Source organism: Cheilinus undulatus, linkage group 18 (assembly GCF_018320785.1).
Source record: "Cheilinus undulatus linkage group 18, ASM1832078v1, whole genome shotgun sequence".
Lineage (NCBI taxonomy): Eukaryota > Metazoa > Chordata > Actinopteri > Labriformes > Labridae > Cheilinus > Cheilinus undulatus.
In genome coordinates this window covers 42,023,668-42,046,190 of record NC_054882.1, presented here as the reverse complement: position 1 = coordinate 42,046,190, position 22,523 = coordinate 42,023,668, and the positions used below count along the sequence as shown (strand labels likewise).

Sequence of the window (22,523 nt, the reverse complement as noted above, 5' to 3'; positions counted from 1 at the left end):
ATCGACCAATAGAATAGCAGAAGGTGATGACGCCACTTCCTGACCGGTGGGTTTGCGGGAAGTTTGGTCCTCCTGTCAGTTAATCATTAAGTCAGCAACAAACACGAAGCTACGGTATGTTTTGATACGTTTATTGATTATATTGAGTTAGTGATGGATGGACTAACGACCACCAGTTTACTAATGATCTCAGACGTCGTCATGTAGCTGCTAACGATGCTAATCAAACGGGGGTTAGCACTGAAGCTAACTAACTTCCTAACGTTAGCCTGCTAATGTAGCTCTCATCCTCCTGCTGTGTAACTTTGGTTTAAAGATGGGGGGGATGTTAGGAATCTAATTCTAAAGCTGTGTTTAATACACACCGTAAAATGACCGATACTTCCTCTTACTAACGGGTAAACTGTAGCTGCCGGCTAACTTTACCAGTAAACCATGTTATAGAGATGAAAACACGATGACAAACAGAGGAATCTGCTCTTTCTCGCCTTTTCTGAGTCCATGCCAGCAGATCTTCTCCTTTGGTTCACAGCTAAGAGTAAAGATGATAACTGTGGTTTCAGATGCCTCCTAAAGCTAAGCCTGCTGGGAAGGGCAGAGCTCCAGCTAAGAGGAAGCTGGCAGAGGAATTCCCCCCAGGAGAGGTCCTCACAGACACGGGGAAGAGGTCCTGGAAGCTGGGGGCTCCTATCGGCCAGGGGGGCTTTGGTCTCATATACCTGGGTAAGTCTGATGGCAACGTTTGTATGTCATGAGATGGACTGTTTAGATCAGGGGTTCCCAACCCTTTCAGCCAACAACCCCCAAAATAAAGGTGCCAGGTACTGGGGACCCCCACCGTACTTGAAGGTGGTTGAACACAGCCATGAACACTGAAGAGTAGTGCAGACAAGCTGCATGTAAGGGGGGATAAAAGGGAGAGTTTTCTGGAGCCCATGGACTCATTAAAATCAAGTTAAACTGTGATATCCATGTTTTACATTGAACCTGAACAATAATCACTTATCAAAGCAACAGCTATCTTTTTGTGCCATTTTAAAAATCTAAATCCAATCAAAAATGGGTAAAAATAACGAAAAAGGTGCTGGAATAGGTGGTGAAATGGAGTGAAAAAGAAGTAGAAACAGGTTAGAAGTGTTGAAAATGATTTGCAAAATTTGCCAAAAAATTGCATAACAGGGTTAAAGTGGAAAAATTTGGGCACAAAAAGTGGATAAAGGGGATTAAAACATGGCAAAAATGTGTGGAAAATTTGATGAAATGGGATTTAAAGTCAGAAACTGTTTTAAACTTGCAACAGTGGACATTACAAATAGTGAAATGTGGTTAAAATGGACACAAATGGGTGTAAAATCTGATAAAAAGGAGTTAATAGAGGAAGTAATAGGTGAAAATTGGCCAGAATTTTTTAGAATTGGCAAAAAAAGACAGAAAAATATGGTGAAAAGGATTTAAAATGGACAACAATTGGTTAAGAGTGGCAAAAATGTGCTGAAATTGACAAAAATTGGTGGGAAAAAGTGATGAAAATGGGTTAAAATTTGGCAAAATTGGTGTAAATTGGCAAAAGTGTGTGAAAAAGAGTCAAAAATGGATCCAAACTGTGCGGAAATTGATGAAAAGTGGCAAATACCAGTAACAAGACTGGGTAGGAAAGAAACATTTCAAAAATATGCAGTGTTTTAAGGCATCCGGCGACCCCTCTAAGTGTCTCGCGACCACCAATGGGGTCCCGACCCCAACGTTGAGAACCACTGGTTTAGATTTATAAGTCCAAAAAAGTAGGGGCACTGTTTAAAATGGGAATAAAAACAGGATGCAATGGTTTTCAAATCTCATAGAGGCATATTTTGGCAGCAACACATCTCAAAAAAGTAGGGACAGGGTCATGTTGGCTGTTATGTAGCATCCCCTCCTCTTTTAACTGTAAACATTTTAAAGAGAGGAGACCAGTTGCTGGAGTTTTGGGAGAGGAATGTTGTCCCATTCTTGTCAGCTGTCAGATTCTAGCTTTGCACCAGTCCTGGGTCTTCTTTGCCATTTCTTTGTTTTGTTTTATTATGCTCCAAATGTTTACTATTTGGGAATGGTCTGGGCTGTGGGCAGGCCGGTCCAGCATCCAGACTCTTCTCCTGTGAAGCCATGTTGTTGTGATGGATGTGGTATGGGGGTTAATATGTCTCACTGAAATAGTGAAAGATATATCGTGTGGATGGGAGCATACGCTGCTCTAAAACCTCTATATACTTTTCAGCATTGATAGTACCTTTCCAGATGTGTAAGCTGCCCGCGCCATAGGCACTAATGAGACCTAATTGAAACTAATTGCTTCAGTCCATTTTAAATGAGCTTTGGCCCAGAGATGAAAGTTGCATTACTGGATTGTGTTCACATATGGCTTCTTCTTTGTGTAATACAGCTTTAAATTGCATTTGTGGATAGCAAAACAAACTTAGTTTACAGAAAATGGTATCTGGAAGTGTCCCTGAGCCCATGTAGTGATTTCAAGTCCAGAGCCATGCAGCCTGAGGGCCCGTAGATCATCCAGCACTGATTCTCAGCCTTGTCCTTTGTGCACAGAAATTTCTCCATATTCTTTGACTCTTTTGATGATATTATGTACTGTAGATCGAAGTCAGAGTTGTCAAAGTTGCCAGTTAACCTAATTAGGTGCTAAATGCTCCTTCAGCTGTTTTTTATGAGTGCCACTTACTTTTCCATCCTTTCATTGCCCTGCCCCTACTTTTTTGAGATGTGTTACTGCCAGCAAATTCAAAGTGAGCTAATATATTTTCATGAAATGGTAAAATGCCTCAGTTCCAACGTCTAATATGTTGATTATGTTTTATTGTGAATAAATTATGGGTTTATGAGATTTGAAAATCATTGAATTCTGTTTTTATTTACACTTTACCTAGAGACCCAACTTTTTTGAATTGTAATCTTTAAAGGTAAGTTCACAGGTGAATGTTGTTATATTCAAAGGGGGACATGACATGCAGGAAACACATAGAGGATAATATCCAGAACAGTGTTTCATCTTTTATTGGATGTTTATTAGGGGTGTGACGAGATGAGATGAGATTTTACACTGTTTTTCTATTTTGGAAAAAAAAATACATGGGTGGAAAATATGTCCTTTATACAACTGAAAGTCATAATTACAAAGCGTTCAGGTCTATTCAGAAATGTTTAAACTAAGTACTGAATAGGCTAACAGTGCTTCCAAACAGTATGTCTTGTCTAATTCTGATTCAAACTGTATATTTTAATGTTCTTTAAATCAAACCTTTCATTTTAACAGTCAACAAAATCTTTAATTTACTACACTATGCACTCATCGCTACAGTTACAATAACTATTTTTAATTTCATATTATGTATAATAAAAGCATTTAGATTATTTTCAAAGTACTTTAAGCAGAGGTTACAACTGACTGAAATATATAGAGCTGCATCAGTAAAATTAAATTATTTCTCATCCTTTTTAAGGACATCCATATTTTAAACATTCGTAAGAAATATTTCTGTCAATAACACGTTTGCTGTTATTTAGAGAAATAGATTATTTTATCGCTTAGTGGTCTTTTTTTCTCATATGAGCTTTGACAGTGTTGGACACGACACACAGATGAGCGTTATGTGTGTGCGTTGGTGAGCGAGTGTCTCTGCTTTGTCTGCTGTCAGACGGCAAGCAGGGCACGTTTAACTGGGGTTAAAACTTTGTTTTTTTGAGCTAACAGTGGACTCTATGGCGCTCCAACAGAGTTTGTTTTGCTGTTTATCGCTGCAGTAAACGGCCCGTCACGCTACCCATGTTAAGCTTCTGACTGGTCATACGCACAGCCAACAGCTGATGGATGGGTGACAGACGAGAAGACATGAGGAAGCAGCAACTCAAACTTACAAAGTCACAAAAAGTGACACTAAAAGTGAGTCTGTGCGCATACACGAGCTAAATAAAAGCTGTATTTTCCTCATGGAGACTGCACAAGTTACCAGCAGCAGCATCTCATTTTGGACCGCTATGATGAACTTACTATGTATAGGCGGATCATGTGCGGCCCCACGTTGCGCATACGGAGGAGGGGGTGGGGGTTGAAGCGGTGATCTTAATGGATAAAAATCAGCTCCGTTTCTTCATTAGCTCTCTCATGAACGGTTTTAAAGTCTCCAGGGCATCTGTGTGATCTTTTATAATTTCCAGTTTGGTATATTTTTTCTGTAGGGAGAGCTGCTGCTTCTACTGTCTGCGAGATTGATTTTTCTGTGACGAGAAATCTCGTGGCGTTTTGATCTCACGAGATCTCATGGCATGAGATCTCGTCACACCCCTAATGTTTATGAAACAGAACTTCACAGTTTCCTCATAAATCAAAAAGACTGAGCAGGAACAGGGACTTACTTCTGAGTTGGGATGCACAGATGCATTACTTTACCATTGGTATTGGCTGATATCAGTACTGTTTACACCAGTGGTTCTCAACCTTGGGGTTGGGACCCCATTGGGGGTCGCGAGACACTGAGAGGGGGTCACCAGATGCTTTAAAAAAAATAAGAATATTTTTTAAATTACACTGTTGCCACTTCACACCAAATATACCAAATTGTAACCCTTTTATTATCATTTTTTAACACCACTTTTAACACATTTTGTCACTTGAAACCCGTTTTTGTCCATTTTAAACAATTTCCATCACTTTATTCTGCCTGTTTTTGCCACTTCTAAAATAATTTTTGCCACTTTCTGCCTATTGTTGCGTCTGTTGACCCATTATTACCTCTATCAACCCTTTTTTACACCCCTTTTTGCCCGTTATAACCACAGTTAACCCATTTCTGCCAGTGTATATCCATTTTTCTTCCCATTCCATCTAATTTCCACAATTTTTTTGCAATTTAAAGCCATTTCAGGCACTTTTTAATCCTCTTTTACCACTTTTTCTGCCCATTGTTTCCACTTTAACCCATTTTTGGTTATTTTTTTGCCACTTTTATCTCATTTTTGCTACTTTCAATCCATTTATGTTATTTAAGAATCAAATATCACTACCTTTTCACCATTTTTTGTCATTATTAACCAATTTTAGCAATTTTTAACCCATTTTGATTATGTTTTTATCTTTATTATGTTTAAAGATTTTTTCCTCAAAAGAAGGCTAAATGAATAATTAAAGATATTTGTTTCTTTAACAAGTGTGGTTATTATTCAGGTCGAAAATAGAATATGGATATCACAGCTTAACTTCACAATGGACCATGGTTTTGCTGACCTCCATGGGCCCCAGTTTGGCTGGGTCCCAGAAACCTCCCCCTTTAACCCCTTCTTATGGATGGCCTTGTGTGCACCTGACTATCCTGAATTGTGCATGGCTGTTCAACCACCTTAAGGTACAGCGGGGGTCCCTGGTCTCCGGCACCTTTATTTTGGGGGTCGCAGGCTGAAAAGGTTGAGAACCCCTGGTTTACACACATCAGCAATCAGCTAAATCTGTGGTGTGACCAGATATCAGTTACCAGTGTTCATCTGCTGTCTTCAGTAAATCTTATCTGGTATATCTAGCTGCTGAGATATTTACAGGGCAGAAGTGTGGACCTGTTGGACAAACACTGGTCTGATTTCAAGGTCAGATTAAAATGCTGGCATACTAGGAGTCTCACACCAACAGAAGTGATGAAAATACACTGATATCAATATCAGCCCTAATTTTAACAATAGGTATTTTTTAGTTCTGAGTGTGGCTCCAGTGAGCCATCCTGGCCAGGGTCTTACCTTTTCCCTCCTTTCTCGTGAAGGCCAGAGCCCCAGTACCTCGGGACCCAAAGATTTGGGGGTTTAATTGGGGTTGTAAAATTACTTTTAAAATCAAGCATTTTGTCAATGATGAAAATATGTTTTAGTGAAATGTTTTCTAGTTAAATCGTACCTCCTTTTGTTCCCCAGCTGAGGAGAATTCAGCCAAATCTGTTGGAGCAGATGCTCAGTATGTCATCAAAGTGGTAAGACTTCACTTTTTTAACACAAATTATTATCTTGTCATTCACATGTTTTTATCTTACACACCATATCACCTCCCTAAAACCTTGACCTATACCTAGGGCTGTAACGGTTCACACATGGGGTCACAATGTGGTTCGTACCCTAGGTTTGGGGTCTCGATTTAGTATGGGTTTAGTTCATGGGTGCAACAAACAAAGAGGCCATAGACTACTAGGATAATCTAAATGAAGACCAGCATCAGGTCTGGGCTTAAAAAATCTGCATGGCAAGATATCAATGAATGCTCCTTGTTAATATGTGTATTTATACAGATTTTACAGAAGCTGTTTAGCTGTAAATATTGTGGAAGCAGTTTTGAAATACACAGCCGCTACGGTGTAGTTGCAAAAACAACAGGTGGCAGCAGATGCTAAACTGCATGAAGCAGCAAATGCTTCATATCAAAAACAAACTGTCAGTTAAACGGATGAGTCTATCTACTGCCAGCAAGACATAAGGCTAAGATATGCAAGCTATCAAAAAACCCCAAACAAGGTAAAACACTGCAGCAACACCCGTTGTCATCTACATGACATGACACCAGGCTAATTAGCAGTGAGCATCAACAGCTAGGCTCGCTACATCAGGCCGATTTGTGTCATCACATTCTGCACTGAATGATGCTATAAAGTCATAATTTCCCCTTCTTTGGGGTTGCCAGGCAAGGCTACATGCCTTGCGACACCTGGCTGCCTTTCACATGACTACACAGCCAGTAGTGTGTTTTTAAGGGGATGGTGCATTAGTAGAGAAAGAATTTTAAGGAAAAACAATGAAATAACTGAGGTGGCAGGTTTATGTAAGTTATAAGCTTTAGCTAAATGTTAGTTTTGATTTTCAATTAATTGTCTAGCACTTATGCATCGTGGTGTCTATCACATCGTGAGCCTGTGGGAAATGCCCAACCTTAATTTGTTGTGGTTCTTTTGTCATTCAGCTTGCTTCTTGATTTGCTTTTGCTCCATTCCATGTAACAACCCCCTCATGTCTGTTCAGTTGTCCTCAGCATGCCCCCCGATACAAGAGGGTTTCTGTCTGTATACTGAACATAATTAATATTTATGATTTCAGATCAGAGTGGCTCTGATCAGGGAGGGTAAAAGCACTCCTAACACACCTTAACCACGGCAAAATATGTCAAGATAATCTTTAGAACCGTCAGATAAGCAACTAGTTGGTCAAAGAGAGGGAATCTGACCCCAAATCCCCATAATTATCCAGTTGGCATTACTGATCAGTCAGCACCGGTTTTCATAAGTATCCAGATATTCATTTGTTTGTGTTTCTGTCCACAGGAGCCGAGCGAGAACGGCCCTCTGTTCTCTGAGCGGATGTTCTACATGAGAGCTGCTAAACCTGATCTGAGTGAGACACACATACACAGAGTTAAAGTCAGCCTTTCCATCATATCACAGAGTTTCTCAGTGCAAACAAATAAAAGAAAGAACTTTCTTAATTAAAAAGACCCTCTTGTATCTGAAGCATGGAGGGGCCCACAGAGGGGGTGGGGGGGCTGTTTGTTGGCCCCCAGGCCACAGCTTTGCATTTTATATAATAACACTCCAAATGTCAATCTCCCCTGACAATTAACTGTTATATTACTAAGGAACCAAAGGCTCATATTTTATTCATGCTGGATTCTCACGTTGTTGGTAAATATTTGTCCCAGCAGCAGATTAGCTTCTACCCCCCCCTTCAGCCCCCCAGCCCCCCCCCCAATTCTCCTCTTATTACTTTGAGCATCACAGCCGTCAGACATTTATACCTGCCTTTGAGACACACAGCATGCATTTCAAAAACTTAGACTCCTACTTTTAAGATAATATGTGCAGAAACAGTCCTTCACATGTGTTTTTATCTGCAGTTCAGAGCTGGATGAAGGCTCACAAACTGAAAAGTCTTGGGGTCCCGAGGTACTGGGGCTCCGGTCTTCACGAGAAAGGAGGGAAAAGGTAAGACCCTGACCAGGACAGCTCACTGATATACCTGTTGTTGAAATTAGGGCTGATATTGATATCAGTGTATTTTCATCACTTCTGTTGGTGTGAGACTCCTAATATGCCAGCATTTTAATCTGACCTTGAAATCAGACCAGTGTTTGTCCAACAGGTCCATAGTTCTGCCCTGTAAACAGCTCAGCAGCTAGATATACCAGATAAGATTTACTGGAGACAGCAGATGAACATTGGTAACTACTCTCTGGTCACACCACAGAATTTAGCCGATTGCTGATGTGTGTAAACAGGGCTGATATCGGCCAATACCGATGGTAAACTAATGCATCTGTGCATCCTAACTCAGAAGTAAGTCCCTGTTCCTGTCCCTGGAAACACTGTACTGGATTTTATCCTCTATGTGTTTCCTGTATCTCATTTCCCCCTTTGAATGGTACAACATTCAGCTGTGAACTTACCTTGAAAGGTTACAATTCCAAAAAAGTTGGGTGTCTATGTAAAGTGTAAATAAAAACAGAATTCAATGATTTTCAAATCTCGTAAACCCATAATTTATTCATGATAGAACATAATCAACATATCAGATGTTGGAACTGAGGTATTTTACCATTTCATGAAAATATGTTAGCTCACTTTTAATTTGATGGCAGGAAGGAAGGAAATAAACATGTGTATACCAAAAACATTTGTAATTGCAACAATTTCTCGGATAAATGGTATATTTTCTGGAAAAATTCCAGGGGTGCCAATACTTCTGTCCATGACTGCATATATTGGCCTACATATATCAGCTGTAAATACTGGCCTTAAGCAAGTCTGAATATCCGCCTTAATCAGCATTAAATTTCTGCCAATGTTGACTGTAAATATTAGCATTTATTGGCATTAAATATCAGCCTATATTGACTGTAAATATCTGCCTATATTGACTGTAAATATCAACATATGTGTAAATCAGTTTGTGAAGTTTTAGGCTTGACTAACAGACCTACATCAGCTGATCTCTTTTTTTCTTTGTTCATCTTCATTGCTTAAACCTACAAGTATTTTTAAAGACTTTAGTTTATCAGGTTTGAAACACATTTTAATCTTTAGCTTAAATGTATCTGTAAATACTGGTCTATCAGATATCATATTGTTTTCAGTAGCACTCAGTTGCTGCCATCTAAAGTGTTAAGGATTACCTCTTTGTTTGTGAATCCTCAAAGCAGATCTGAATTCCTGTCAGTGCCTTATATAATGGGCTATAAATGTGTTCAGCTGCCCTGCTGTGCTACATGATGCAGATGATAACAGTCTGGATGTTTAGTGACCCTTCAGTGTGACGCTTGCTTGGAAAGACTTGCTAAGAGATATTTCCTCATTTTTCTTTCAGCTACAGGTTCATGGTTATCGACAGACTCGGCACAGACCTGCAGAAGAAGTTTGAACAGGGTGGAAAAAGGTTTCCAAGAAAGCTGGTGCTGCAGCTCGGACTTCGACTGGTCGGTTCATTTAACCCTCCATTAGAATAAAGGAGTAATGAGAGTGGGGGATTTTGTGCTTTGTATCTGGCAACTGAAAAACATGGCTGAGGAAATGACTGTAGATTTGTGTAGTTGTTTTTCCTTCTGCAGCCATTTATCTCACAGCACAATAAGTTAGCAGACATAACTCAGACTTGGAGTCTCCAGTGCTACCCGGCTGACCAGTCACAGGGCTTGCAGTCTGTTTTTTTGATAGTTACCTTTTTGAAGTTTGCAGAGGTATAAATCAGGTATAAATCAGGCAGTGGATGTTTTCTGTTTAACGGACATATTATTATTATCATTGCACTTACCGTGTGATTGCTGTGGCTTCACTCCTGTTTTAGTATTTGAAACTGTGTTTTTTGTTGTTAGGTGGACATCCTGGAGTACATCCATGAACATGAGTACGTGCACGCTGATGTTAAGGCATCAAACCTCATGCTGAGCCACAGCGATCCCAACCAGGTCAGTACGAGTTCAAACATCCCTGAAATCATCATGGTGTGTTTAAGGAAACACACAAACACTTCAGATCTCCAGCGCCACTTTTTTTGGTGAAAAAAAGGCTCTGCTCTGACCTCAGATCTGCTCTGAGAGCAGGAGATGATTGTGTGTTTTTCATCAGAACACACTCGTGCTGCTTCATTAGATTCAATTAAAGCCTGGAGAGGAGGGAGGGAGTGTGTGTTTATGTGTGTATTAAAGCCTGTGTGGTGTTTTAAATGGGGAGATTAGATGGCAGCAGCTAAGAGCTTTCAGCAGCAAACAGGGCAGGGGCAAATATTTAATTTGAAGATTAATAATGTATCATTGGTGCTGTTATTAAAGAGCTATTTATAAATGACAATTTAAAAATCGGCCCCTCGGGAGTTTAATGCTAGGTGAGGCTGTTGTTTTGTTTTTTAGGAGCTGAATTATTTGAATAATTCCCCCTGGAGTTGTGTGCATGTAGGTTTGCTTTTATTACTGCGTGTTTCTTTATTAACACTAATAACTAACCGCGGTTTATTACAGGCAGAGTTTAAATTTACATTTATAATGGTGGACTCATCTGCTCCCTCACGAGAATAAATATGCTCCAGACCAGCTTTTCTCCTTCCTGCTTCAACATAAATGTTTACAGTTTGATTCCCAGATTGTGAAATTGTGTTTTTGTGAATTGTAGGTGTATTTAGTAGATTACGGGCTGGCATACAGGTACGCCCCCGACGGTGTCGTGAAAGAGTACAAAGAAGACCCGAAGAGGTGTCACGACGGCACCATCGAGTTCACGAGCATCGACGCCCACAAAGGAGCATGTAGGTACTCTAGTCAACACGTCCTAAAGGCAGGGATGCTGTTGTCAGAGCTTCACTAAGTCTCCTCTGTCTCATAACTCACAACTTCATCACTCATCTTCTTTAATGTTAGGTTTATTTACACTGGGGACTAGTAGACTTTCTGTTTTGAGGTCAGGAGGTGTCCAAGATGAAGTCTTGATTGTTGTCCACCATGATGTTTTAACCTCGCAGTGAAAGGTAACCTGCATGTTAAACGCATGGTGTGTCAAATTTGCAAGGGAAAAAGTTTTAAACCATCCTGTTGCATGGAAATAACCATTTAGTCCAGCAGAGTCCTAACCTAGCACGCCACATAGCCTGTTTCACATCTCCATGGCGTGGGATATATTTTACATCCATCTGGGTACCATCCCATAGAGCAGTGGTTCCCAAAGGGTGTTTTCAGACAGACACAGTTCTGGCTCTGGCTCTGGTTCTCATTCTGGAGTCTCAGAACCTTGGTGCTTTCTGGTGAACCAGCCCGCGTTCACGCCAGTTTCAGCAGAACCAAAGTGGGAGGACATGATGGACATGTATTACCAAGTCTTTCCTGCTGTCCTGGTATTTCTTCTTCAGTTTCTTGAGTTAGTTAATTATTTGTTCTTTTGCTCGGGTGAACCCAGCCTTCACCATCTCTTCTGCAAGTTCAGCATATAACGTGCTCTTCCTTGTCCTACTCTTCAGCTTCACCTGGAATTCTGTCGATGCCCAGGTCACAACCAAACACGTTATCTCCTCAGCAGACCACTTTTTCTCCATTTTCTGCTCATCTTCACAACTTAGAATGTGGTATACCCACTGATGATGTCACGGTTCTGCAGAAAGAACCAACTTTTTTAGGTTCTGAACCAATTTTTTGTCAGTTTGAACACACCAGTTAGTTAAAAATTAGGTTCAGGAACTGGAACCAGCACAGAGCCCTGCCAGTCTGAAAGGCCTAAAAGTTGACCGTGTGCCCCCCCAGGGTTTCAGGTTTTTCTGCTGTTGCCTCGATTAAGACAAAAAAGTCAAAGCTAGGCACTGAAATCTAACTGAGACTCAAAAGGATCTGTAGCGCCAAATAAGCCCATAATAGTCACAGGAATTATGTAGGGATGAGGGTGGGGCTGGGCAATTAATCGCAAATTAGATTAAATCGCAATATGGCCTGCTGCAATATTCAAATCCCATACAGTGCAATATTTCTTTAACCTGAAATTTGTGTCAAAATACCAGATACATTTTTTTTGCAGTAGATGTTTTATGCTCTACACCATATGCAAACAGTACAGTTTGTTTTGTAGATTTTTTTTTTTTACAAAAATCCTACTTTTGTTCTTCATGTATATGTTTTTCTTATTCAAAACAAGAATAACAAAAAAAAGATCATCCCCTTCAATATAGCAATTGATATCAAATTTCCCATATGAACCATAATTGCGATTAGAATTTCTTTAAAAAAAAATTTTTTTCCTAGTTTTGTCTATCTAATATGGCATTTTTATAACAAAGAGTGATTTATTGCTTGTGTTTGTTAAACAACACATTAGATGGGGGACCTAAAAATAACTGCACATTAAATCACAATTGCAATATTAGGAAAAATAATCGCATTTAGATTATTTTTGCAAATCATTCAGCCCTAGATGAGGGAATAAATCTTAAAGATTTTGCTCATCTTCAGTGTCAGATCTTTAAACTCTGTTAAAGGGCATGATTGGTGTTGTCGCCACAAATGTTTAAGGAGGTTTAATGTAGTAGTAAGTTCCAAAAAATAAAGAATTTGTTTGCAAATATTGTGACAGACAGGTGTAGGTTTACATATTTTTAAATGTAGGTATGTACGGTGAGGGGTAGGGGTCCCCGACAGGAAAAGTTTGGGAACCATAGAGGGTTTTCAGATGAATGTTATGTCCGTCACATTCATTACGAGCCAATCAGAGAAACAGAACATATGATAAAGTAGGCGTGCACTGACACTGAGCAGTAAACTACATACTGTAAGCTCTACAGTCAGCTGTTGTCAGTCCAGGACTCATCACTGTCAGTGGAGCCAGTTGGTAAATCAACTCTTGCTGAATCCGGTCAGGAGAAGTGCAAAAACATTGCTTTCTGTGTGGTTCTTTGCTCTTCTTTTAATAAAGAAATATAGTCCAGTTCTGACCAAACAAAGTCTTATGATAGTGTTTCCCTGTAGCTGATGATGATGATGATGATGATGTTTTTATTCCTCCAGCTCCGAGCAGACGTAGCGACCTGGAGATCCTGAGTTACTGCATGGTTCAGTGGCTGTGTGGACGCCTGCCCTGGGAGGACAAACTGCAGGACCCGATCTACGTCAGAGACTCTAAGATCAGGTGAGACATGCACATGTGACAAAAACAGGGAGGTATAGAGGGAAAACTCAGGAAAAAATACATGTTAGGAGTATTTTTAAACATGTTCCTCTCCCACAGGAGCCAAGGCAACATCTCTGAGTTCATGAGCAAGTGTTTCACCTCTCAAGACAAGCCAGGTGAGAATGAGACGTCAACACAGTCACACCTGTGACTCTGGGTCTCCTGTAGAAGACGTAACTGACATTAACTTACTACCTGTTTCATGCATTAGGACTGTGGCGGTCTCAGGATGTTTGAGGGGCAGGGGTGTAAATAAAAGGGGCACCTGCTGCATGTGGTGGGATGCCTGTCAATACTAAGAAATCCTGGTCTAGATGCAAATGATTAAACCTACTACACCTAAAACTGATGATTAAATGGTTTGTAATTCATCAACAATTTCACAAAGATACACAAGGTAAAGGTCAGTGAACTTTACTTTATAGCCAGCAGTCAAGGTAGTTGATTGCATTTTCCCCACAACTGATTAAGAGGCCTAAAAATGAAAAAGAGATTTAATTAGGTTCTATTTAGAGGGCACCAAGAGTGCATGTTAAGTTATTACTTTGTCACAAAAGAGGGCACTTTAGCTAATTTTGCCCAATGAAGTGGCACCAAAGAGGGCACTTTGTCAAATTTTTTTTTTTACTTAAGGGGCATTTAAGAGAGAACTTCATCCAATTTTTCTCCACTTAAAGGGCACCAAAGAGGGCAACCACTGGGCAATTTAGCAAATTTTGTTTACCCAAGGGACACCAAAGAGGGCACTGTCAACTTCTGTCCATAGAGGGCACTTTGTCAAATTTAGTCCACGTAAAGGGCACCCATACCTGGCACACTAGATGGATTTGTTTCACACATAAACAGCGTTTAGGAAAGGGCAGAGCCTTTGCGAAAAAACTTGGTGGGTGATTGGATGAACTTTCTGTCTGTCACATCTTTACGGGCCAGTCAGAGCAACAAAACACGTGACATAGCCGCTACTCAAGTTCTGATAAAAATGGCGCTTTAGCAGCATCCATGCTAATCTCTTTCACCATAATTCCACCAGCCTCTTGTTGCTGCTTGCTTAGGCACAACTCCACCATTGCCCACCAAAGTACTGCCCCTCGTCACTGATTGGTCCTGTCACTTTCTAACTGGGCCCAGACGGTTCAGACGGGAGCTTTGCAAGATGGATTCACCAGTGAGAAACACTGAGAAAAACATCCATCTGCTCTGCGAGGTTAGGGCACCAATGGGTTAAATGATTACTTTGTAGACATAAAGGGCACCAAAGAGGGCACTTTAGCAAATTTTGTCAAATCCGCGACATCAAGAAGGCACATTTATTTTATTTAAAGGAGACATATTATGCAAAAATCACTTTTTTCAGGCTTTTCTAATAAAACCATGTGCCCCTGGCCTGTCCACAATGCCCCCAAGTACCAGAAACCCCCACCCTCCACCCCCTTCTTTCTCCACCTTCTAGAAGATGTGTGCTGAAACAAGCCGTTCTCCGTTTTCCCTCATGATGTCATACAGGGAGTTAGCCCTGCCCCCAGGTTCTGTTGGCCCTCCCCGCTTAAAAGAAAGTTTCCACCCTCCTCTCCTGATCCTCCTCACAGCTTGAGAAGAGCTGCAAGCTTTGAGGAGGATCAGGAGCATCCATTTCCTTTGAGGGGCGGAGTCAAGGACAGAGTCAGAATGCTCAGTAACATTTGAAGACACAGAAACAACTCGGTCTGAGCAGGGCTACAACAGAGGGGTTCTTAGACATAAAATCCTATACTGGAGTGTTTTTTTTTTTTTTTTTTTTTGGCAACAGACTTCTCAGGCATGTTTTAGGGACCTCTGAGACCGATATAAACTTGTCTTAAAAGGGTGAAATATGTGACCTTTAAGGGGCACTAAAGAAGGTGCTTAATGAAATGTGTTGTATTAGAACAGGTGTGGCAAACTCAATCACGGCATGGTCCTGATTCTGGATTTAGGTTTAACCTGAGAGCCTAGCAGGGTCACAGTTTAACCATAAACTGCCAACCTTATTTTCAACTGTAATAAATTATGGGGATAAAACTTAGCACTAATGATAAATGATTTTGAGATTTAAAAAGTCAAAATGACTTGTATAAGGGATCAAAATCTGAGATAACAGTCAAACTTGATCAGTTCAAAAGGTCAAAACATGAAATTGAATGTCAAAATAATGTTTTTAAAAGGCAAATAAATTAAATGGAAAGTCAATATCATGTTTTTAAAGTCAGATTATGAGATAAAATTCAAAATAATGAGATGAAAGTGTCTTAAAATTGTGAACTGAAAAGTGTTAAATAGGAGACAAAAATCAAAACCACAAGTTTATGTCATAATTGTGATATGCAAAATTAAAATATGAAATTAAACCACAAATTAATTTCTTTCCCACATTCCTACTTTCTATCTTATTATTTTTACTCGTTTCATTTTTAGTCTTTACTTAACAAGAACGTTTTATAACCTTAAGGTTTATTTTTCCATTTTTTTTAGGTTTAACCATGATGTATGTTCTCTCCACGGCAGGCGAAAGATTAGTTTATAGTTTAGCCATGTTGTATGACACAGCTTGACATGGAATAGTCTTGTGTTTATTGAATTAAATATATAATTTGTCAGAGCTATTGGGATACGCATGCTACTCCTTCATTGCTCCACAGCGCCCCCCTAGTTTTACATTTTCGTACTAGAGGGAATCTGCAGACCTCATTTCGGTGGCTCTGTACCATGGGCTAGATTTGTCCCCAGGGCCTTTAGTTTGACACCCCTGTATTAAAGTGTACCGCAGAGGGGCACTATCAAATTTTGTTCATTTAGAGGGCATCCATGGGGTAACTTCACACATTTTGTTCATTAACGGAGAGGGCACTTTATCCTGTTTATCCACCATAAAGGCATCAAAGATGGCAGAATGGCTCCTTTGCATTGTCCACCAGGGCACCAAAGTTTTTATTTTTGTTGGGAAGTTCTGACCCGATTGTTTCCTGATATACAATCTCTTTGTTTCTTCTTTTTTGTGGATTTTCAAACCAGCTATGCACATATTGTGTATTTTTCCATGCGTATTTGTTTAGCTCTTGTCTAAAAGTGAGCGAAACAGATGTATCCTACATCTCCATCTTCTGCCTCAAAGCAGAGACAGATCTCCTCCCATGGTTTTATTTTTAAGTCTAGCTTTGTTTTGTTTCATCAGCTGAGATCCAGAGGTTCATGGAGGAAGTGAAATCGTTGGGATATCAGGACAAACCAGCGTACGACAAGCTTCGCTTCATCCTGCAGGACGGACTGAAATCCATCCAGGCTAAAGACGACGGGAAACTGGAGTTCGCTGCCGTTAATGGAGCTGCACCTCCTTCTGCACAGGTCAGCACACCAATATGCATTAAAATACAAAATCTAGAAGCTATGCGAATCTTGATTTAGTAAAGATAGGCTCGCAGAGATTGGAGACTGAAGAATGAGGCAGGCAGGAATATTTAAACCAGTTTTATGGACTGGATTATATTTTTCAGAATTGAAATCTTTCTTGCTGTAACAACTGAAGCTCAAATAAGATATTTTTCACAAGCTAGCAACAGGTGAGATAATGCGTTGTATTACAGACAGATTTAATTGTCGATGGTTCAGCCAATGTGGGAGTTTTTCCTGATGTATGCCTGCAGCAGAAATTGATCAGGAGTGAGCCATCTCAGATTCCCACTGTCTTTTCTGAAAGTTGCATTATGCAAATCAGTGTGGATGGTGCGACTCAGAAAACAGTTTGATGACAGCAGCCAATGCAGCACCGCTGTGTCCTAAAACTTCTAAACCTTGGGAGATTTTAGCCTCAACGCTGCAAATAAAAGTCTTAAATTTCCACCTGCAGAGTCCTGACTAAAGTCAGAATGCACAGAGGAAATGTGTTTGTCTGTTGCAGCGCCGAAGGTGTGGCTTAGTCTGGGGCTAACCTTCATTATTTTAACCAGTCAGCAGCAACGAGCGGACACAGGAGCCCTGCTTGGAGTTGATGCAAGTGACCCACTGAAAACTGCTCTACAGCCAACCTTAGGGTCCCGACCCTACCAGTAGAGAACCAGAGGTTTTAAATAGATCCAGAAAAATCCAGAAACAGTTTGGAGATCATTCATACATCTTTGTGTGCCACTAAATCAGAAATAAAGAGAAGAATGCAGATTCTCTCTCAAACTTCCTCTGCATCTCTTTGGCTCTATCTGTCTTGGTTTCTCTCTCTTCCTCCACTCCCTCTCCCTCTCATGCTCTCTCGCCCTCTGTGCATATGGAAAAAGCCATCGGGGACACGGCGATGCCAGCCGAAGGGTTAGTGGGCCCCGATGCTGGTTATTGTATGTAATTATCCCAACAATCTGTTCACCTCAGCGGGCGCCATGTGGTGATCATGAGGTAGACATGGTCACCATGGAGAAAAAAACACAGGCCTATGCTCAGGAAGGAGGCTGGACAGAGGAGGGAAATGATCAGAGGAGACGCCACTTCAGCAGAGATCTGTTCACAGGCTTCGCTGTGATTCTGATGCTGCACACACGCTCTGACACTAGGGATGTTTAGATACCATATTTTCCATCCCGATACGATGCCAATACCAAGGTGTTGGGTATTGGCCGATACCGAGTACTGATCTGATACCAGAGTGAACTTTCTGGATTTACTGTTCAGACTAAAAAATTATTTTAGACCTATATTTGACTCCAAACATGACTCAACCAGTAGAATCATAATGTACAGCGTCTCTGTGACCCTAAAGTTATTTTCCTGCTGATTATTGAGTTTTACTGCTAAATACTAAAATAATAATACAGAGGGCTGCATTACAGGCTCTCGCTATCTCTTTTTTAAATACAAACTTTAGTGCACTTTTCCAACTACAGTATAAAACTTACAACTTACAGCCTGCTATTGGCTGACAGACACTCAAAGAGAGAACAATATGGTGGTTAGTATTCAAGCTAGCGGCAATAATTGATCATAATTTGATTTAAATGGATAAAAAAAAACTTTCAATATTGGGTTTACTGGTGTGGATTTAATCACTAAAGTCCCCAAAAGACACATAAGTTCAAGGTTCACTGAAAATGCTGCCGCAGGGGATTCAAAGGCATCAATAGCGTCACTGGGAAGGAAAAACAGCTAGCTTCAAGTGAAAAAACAAGTAAGAGGCAATGATTTACGGTTCTAAAGTCATTAAACTTTTGATAAACTGTGTCACTTCTTGTCGTGTACGACAGCGCCAGTCTGGAAGGTGTTTTAACGATCACATTCAGAGAAAAACTGTTACACAAACTCCATTCTTTGCAGCTGCAGTGGGTCCTTTGTTTCTTCTCCACTGCTCTAAAATCGGTAGCTCGTGCATGCAGTATTTTCTGGCAGTAAAGAAGAATTGATTTCCGGTTTGTAGCGCTAACATTTAGCATGGCTAAACAACGCAAAAGAAGGTAAACCTTTATTATAAAGTGTTTCTTGGACTCAATAGAAAGTTTATTTGAGGTGCTCTTTGGAAAACGGGATTCATAAAGTTGATCTTAGGTCTACTCATGACCATGCCATGAAAATAAAGGCGTTTTAATGCTTAAAGAGAGTTGCTTGGAGTTTTCTACCTGGTTGTTGTAAACCAGAGGTTTACAAAGTGTGGGAGAGTGAGCCTCCCTTAAGAAGAACTGATCCATCCGATGGACCCCCACCCACAAAAAGGATTTAAATGAAAAAAAAAAAAAGGCAAACATTTATGTCTAATTTTTAAACATTTTTAGCATTGATATATTTTTGGATATTTTGGTTTGCAAATGTCCTTAAACATCTGCCTTTCCCTCTTATTCAATTATAATGCCATTAAATACCCCTTTATCATATTTTTTCGGCCATTTTACAACTTCTTTTAGCCACTTTTCCCCATTTTTTCCACTTTTTTCCCATTTTTGCCCATTTTCAACTTTTTGCCCATTTGAGCTATCTTTAATCATTAAGTATCCCTTTTTTGCAACTTTTTGTCCATTTAAGCTACCTTTTGCCATTAAATACCACTTGTTTCCTTTTTTTCCCAATTTTTGCCTCTTCTTTTTGCCATTTTTTCTCTTTTTGACCTTTTTCACAAATTTTTTGCCACTTTTTGCCCATTTAAACTACCATTAGCCATTACATACCACTTGTTTCCTCTTTTTTTTCCTATTTTTGCCACTCTTGACTGCTTTTTGCCCATTTTAGTCACTTTCAAATAATTTTTTTGTCACTGCTCACCCATTTCTGCTACTTTCTGACCATTTTTCCACTTTTTCTCCCCATTTTCACCCATTTTTTGCTGCTTTTTGACCATTTGCCACCTTAACCTATTTCTATTGCTACTTCAAGCTGTTTTTGCCTCTTTTTTCCTCTTAGATTGTGGCTCTTGCGAAGGTATTTTTCAATAATTTTGCTCTTTGATTGAGAGACACTGCTCTACAGCATAGTCCCTACAGTAGCTATAAGTCTGTCCATTTCGCTCCATGCACAGCAGAGGTTAGCAAAGCAAATCACTTTTTTTTAGGTTTATGGTTCCACGCCTTCCCTGAAGCTCTTCCTGCCTCAAACTTTGAAAACCACTGTTGTAAACCAAATGGTATCAGATCAGTGCATGAACTCCTTTTTGCGCTGATTTTCAGTCAGCAATTGAAAAGAAACTACCGGTTCTTCTTGGTTATTGGCCATCAGGAGTAGGAAATTCTCAGTTATCTGTTTCATTGTGTTCATGTGTTCTAACCTCTCTTCTCCCCCTAAAACGAACCTGTGATGATTCTGAACTCACGTCAGAGCATAAGAAAAATGATTTTATAAGTCTCTCTATGTTTTCTCATTTGTAGTTTTGTAGCTGCACCTGTAAGTGTAGTCTCTACCCTGCTGAGGTGTGAAGCAAACAACTGGCTTTTATTGCAGAGAATTTGACAAAACCAGGTTGTTAATCATTAATCTATTTTAGCATTAGCAGCCACAGCAGTGAGTTTATGTAGAGAGATAATAGCTGCTTCTCTGACCTCGTTTAATGCAACGGCCCACTTCATTTAATCATGAGAGACTTGAAACAAGTCAGTAATGAGTAAAAAAATGCCTTTAAACAGTTGTTTAAGCTGTTTTTATACAAATTGCTGCAGTTCCGGGATAAATAAGACAAACTGAGATAATCTAATGCAGCATGCACTACAGCCCCAGACAGGCCAACAGACACTCTCTATGAAGCAAACATTTATGGACTAAAAATGTCTTCGCCTGTCCCGTTTGACTTTAAATCAGAAGATTCAGTCCTGGTCTTGTGGACTGAGAAATCTCACTTGCCTTCCTTGTTTGATTTTTTATCAGCTCAGCTCTTTAAAAGTCTTAAATCTGTTTTTTAAATGTGTGTAGGAACCCTGATAAAGAAAATGCACCAGTGTGTTCATCCAGAGTCATTTATGACCAACAAGTCTGTTTTTTTGTCTCCTTTTCTGTTTATCAGAAAACAACCAAGAGAAAGAAAGTGATTGAAGAAGCAGGAGAGAGTGAGACCGATGGAAGCCCCATGAAGAAAAAGAGAGCAACGAAGAAAAAAGGTGGATTTCCCTCGTATATATTTAAAAATTAAAATCCTGGTATCAGAACAACTGTAGAGCAGTAAATAAATCAAGTTTACCCTGACTGAAGTTAAAGACATTAAAATAATGAGGACTATAAACAGATATAGAGGATTTCATGTCAGCTTTAATGAATTTTCTCTACAGAGGTGAACGGAGTGAAGAAAAGTCCCAAGAAGACGCCGAAAACAAAAAAGACTGATCCTAAATCCCGACTGGTGGAGACCGGGACGCAGACGTCACCGGGGCTTGCCCAGAAGTCGAGAGGGAGAGCGAAGAAGACCAGCTCATAAAGGCCTGAGCTACACTCCTCTTTCTGTCCCCTTCTTCCTAAAAATTCTTTTATATCTGAGCTTTTTCTGTCACACACCAAGAGACCGTCATGTTTTATGCTTTTGGTGTGTTTAAAACCAGACTGATTGTAATAAAGAGAAAATAAAAGTGTTCATCTGTAGTTTTATTGAAAATCTCTGGAGACTGAAGGGTTTTATTTGTCCCAGTTTGTTTGATTCGGAAGCAAAACCACCATTTTTGGCCATAGTGTTGCTCAAAGCAGATTTTTTCAACCCTTGAAATGCACAAAATCTTTATTCACACAACCAAATCTACACAAATAAGAAAAAGGGTGAAATACCCCACTGACACAAGTATTCAGACCCTTTGAAGCACTTAAGATTCAGCTCAGGCTCCACACATTTCTCTTGGTTGTTGCCGAGATGTTTCTGCACCTTGATAGGAGTACACCTGTGCTAAATTACACTGATTGGACATGTTTTGGAAAGGAACACACCTTTTCTCTAGAAGTCCTTATAGCTGGCAATATATATCAGAGCAAAATCCAAGCCATGAGGTCAAAGGAGCTGCAGAGCTCAGACGCAGGATGGTTGACAGGCACAGAGTTTTCTTTACACTGAAGGTTCCTAAGACCACAGCGGCCTCCACAGCGGCCTCCACAGTTCTTTAATTGAAGAAGTTTGGCACAACCAGGACTCCTCCAATGGCTGCTCGTCCAGCCAAACTGAGCAGTCGGTGGGGGGCTTAGTAAGACAGGTGACCAGGGTCGCTCTGACTGAGCTCCAGAGATCAGGATGAAGTTCCAGAAGAACAACCATCACTGCAGTCTTCTACCGATGTGAGCTTACGAGATACAAAAGCCCCTTTGGCGTTTACAAAAAAAGCATCTGAAGGGCTATCAGACTGAGAAACAAGACTGAACTGTTTCACCTCAATTATAAACATTGAAAGCATGGTGGTGGCAGCATCATGCTGTGGGGGAGTGTTTTTCAGCAGCAGAGACTGGGAGAGATATCTTCAATGAAAACCTGTGCCACAGCGCTCAGGACCTCAGACTGGGCTGAAGGTTTACAGTCATGGACAAAAGTATTAGCAACCCTGGAATTGGAAGTGTAAAATTATGTCAATTTTGGCTTTTTTCTTCTGTTTTTTCGTGTCATTTCAATGCACATAAAGGAAATAAATATGTGTATACCAAAAACATTTGTAATTGCAACAATTTCTGGGAGAAATGGTGTATTTTCTGGAAAAATTCCAGGGGTGCCAATACTTTCGTCCATGACTGTACCCTCCAACATCACAATGATCCTAAGCACACATGGCTTAGTTTTAGTATCAATACTCCCCCTGTATTCACTTGGTTTCTAATCCATACCAGATTTTGCACTATTGCCCAGCTCTACTGTTAGCATCGCTTTGTCTTTGTCCTGCAGACATTCGTCCT

At 40.2% G+C, this 22,523-nt stretch overlaps 1 protein-coding gene across 1 annotated transcript; it reads left to right on the top strand.

Moving 5' to 3' along the window:
• Positions 1-14: 14 nt before the first annotated feature.
• vrk1 (VRK serine/threonine kinase 1) lies at positions 15-21,231 on the top strand. Its single transcript, XM_041812824.1, has 13 exons — positions 15-114; positions 564-723; positions 5,944-5,999; positions 7,335-7,404; positions 7,904-7,991; positions 9,370-9,478; positions 9,875-9,967; positions 10,668-10,800; positions 13,037-13,157; positions 13,257-13,315; positions 16,387-16,556; positions 20,671-20,764; positions 20,933-21,231. The coding sequence occupies exons 2-13, from the start codon at positions 564-566 to the stop codon at positions 21,076-21,078; spliced, it is 1,299 nt and encodes a 432-aa protein (XP_041668758.1). The 5' UTR covers positions 15-114; the 3' UTR covers positions 21,079-21,231.
• Positions 21,232-22,523: the final 1,292 nt, after the last annotated feature.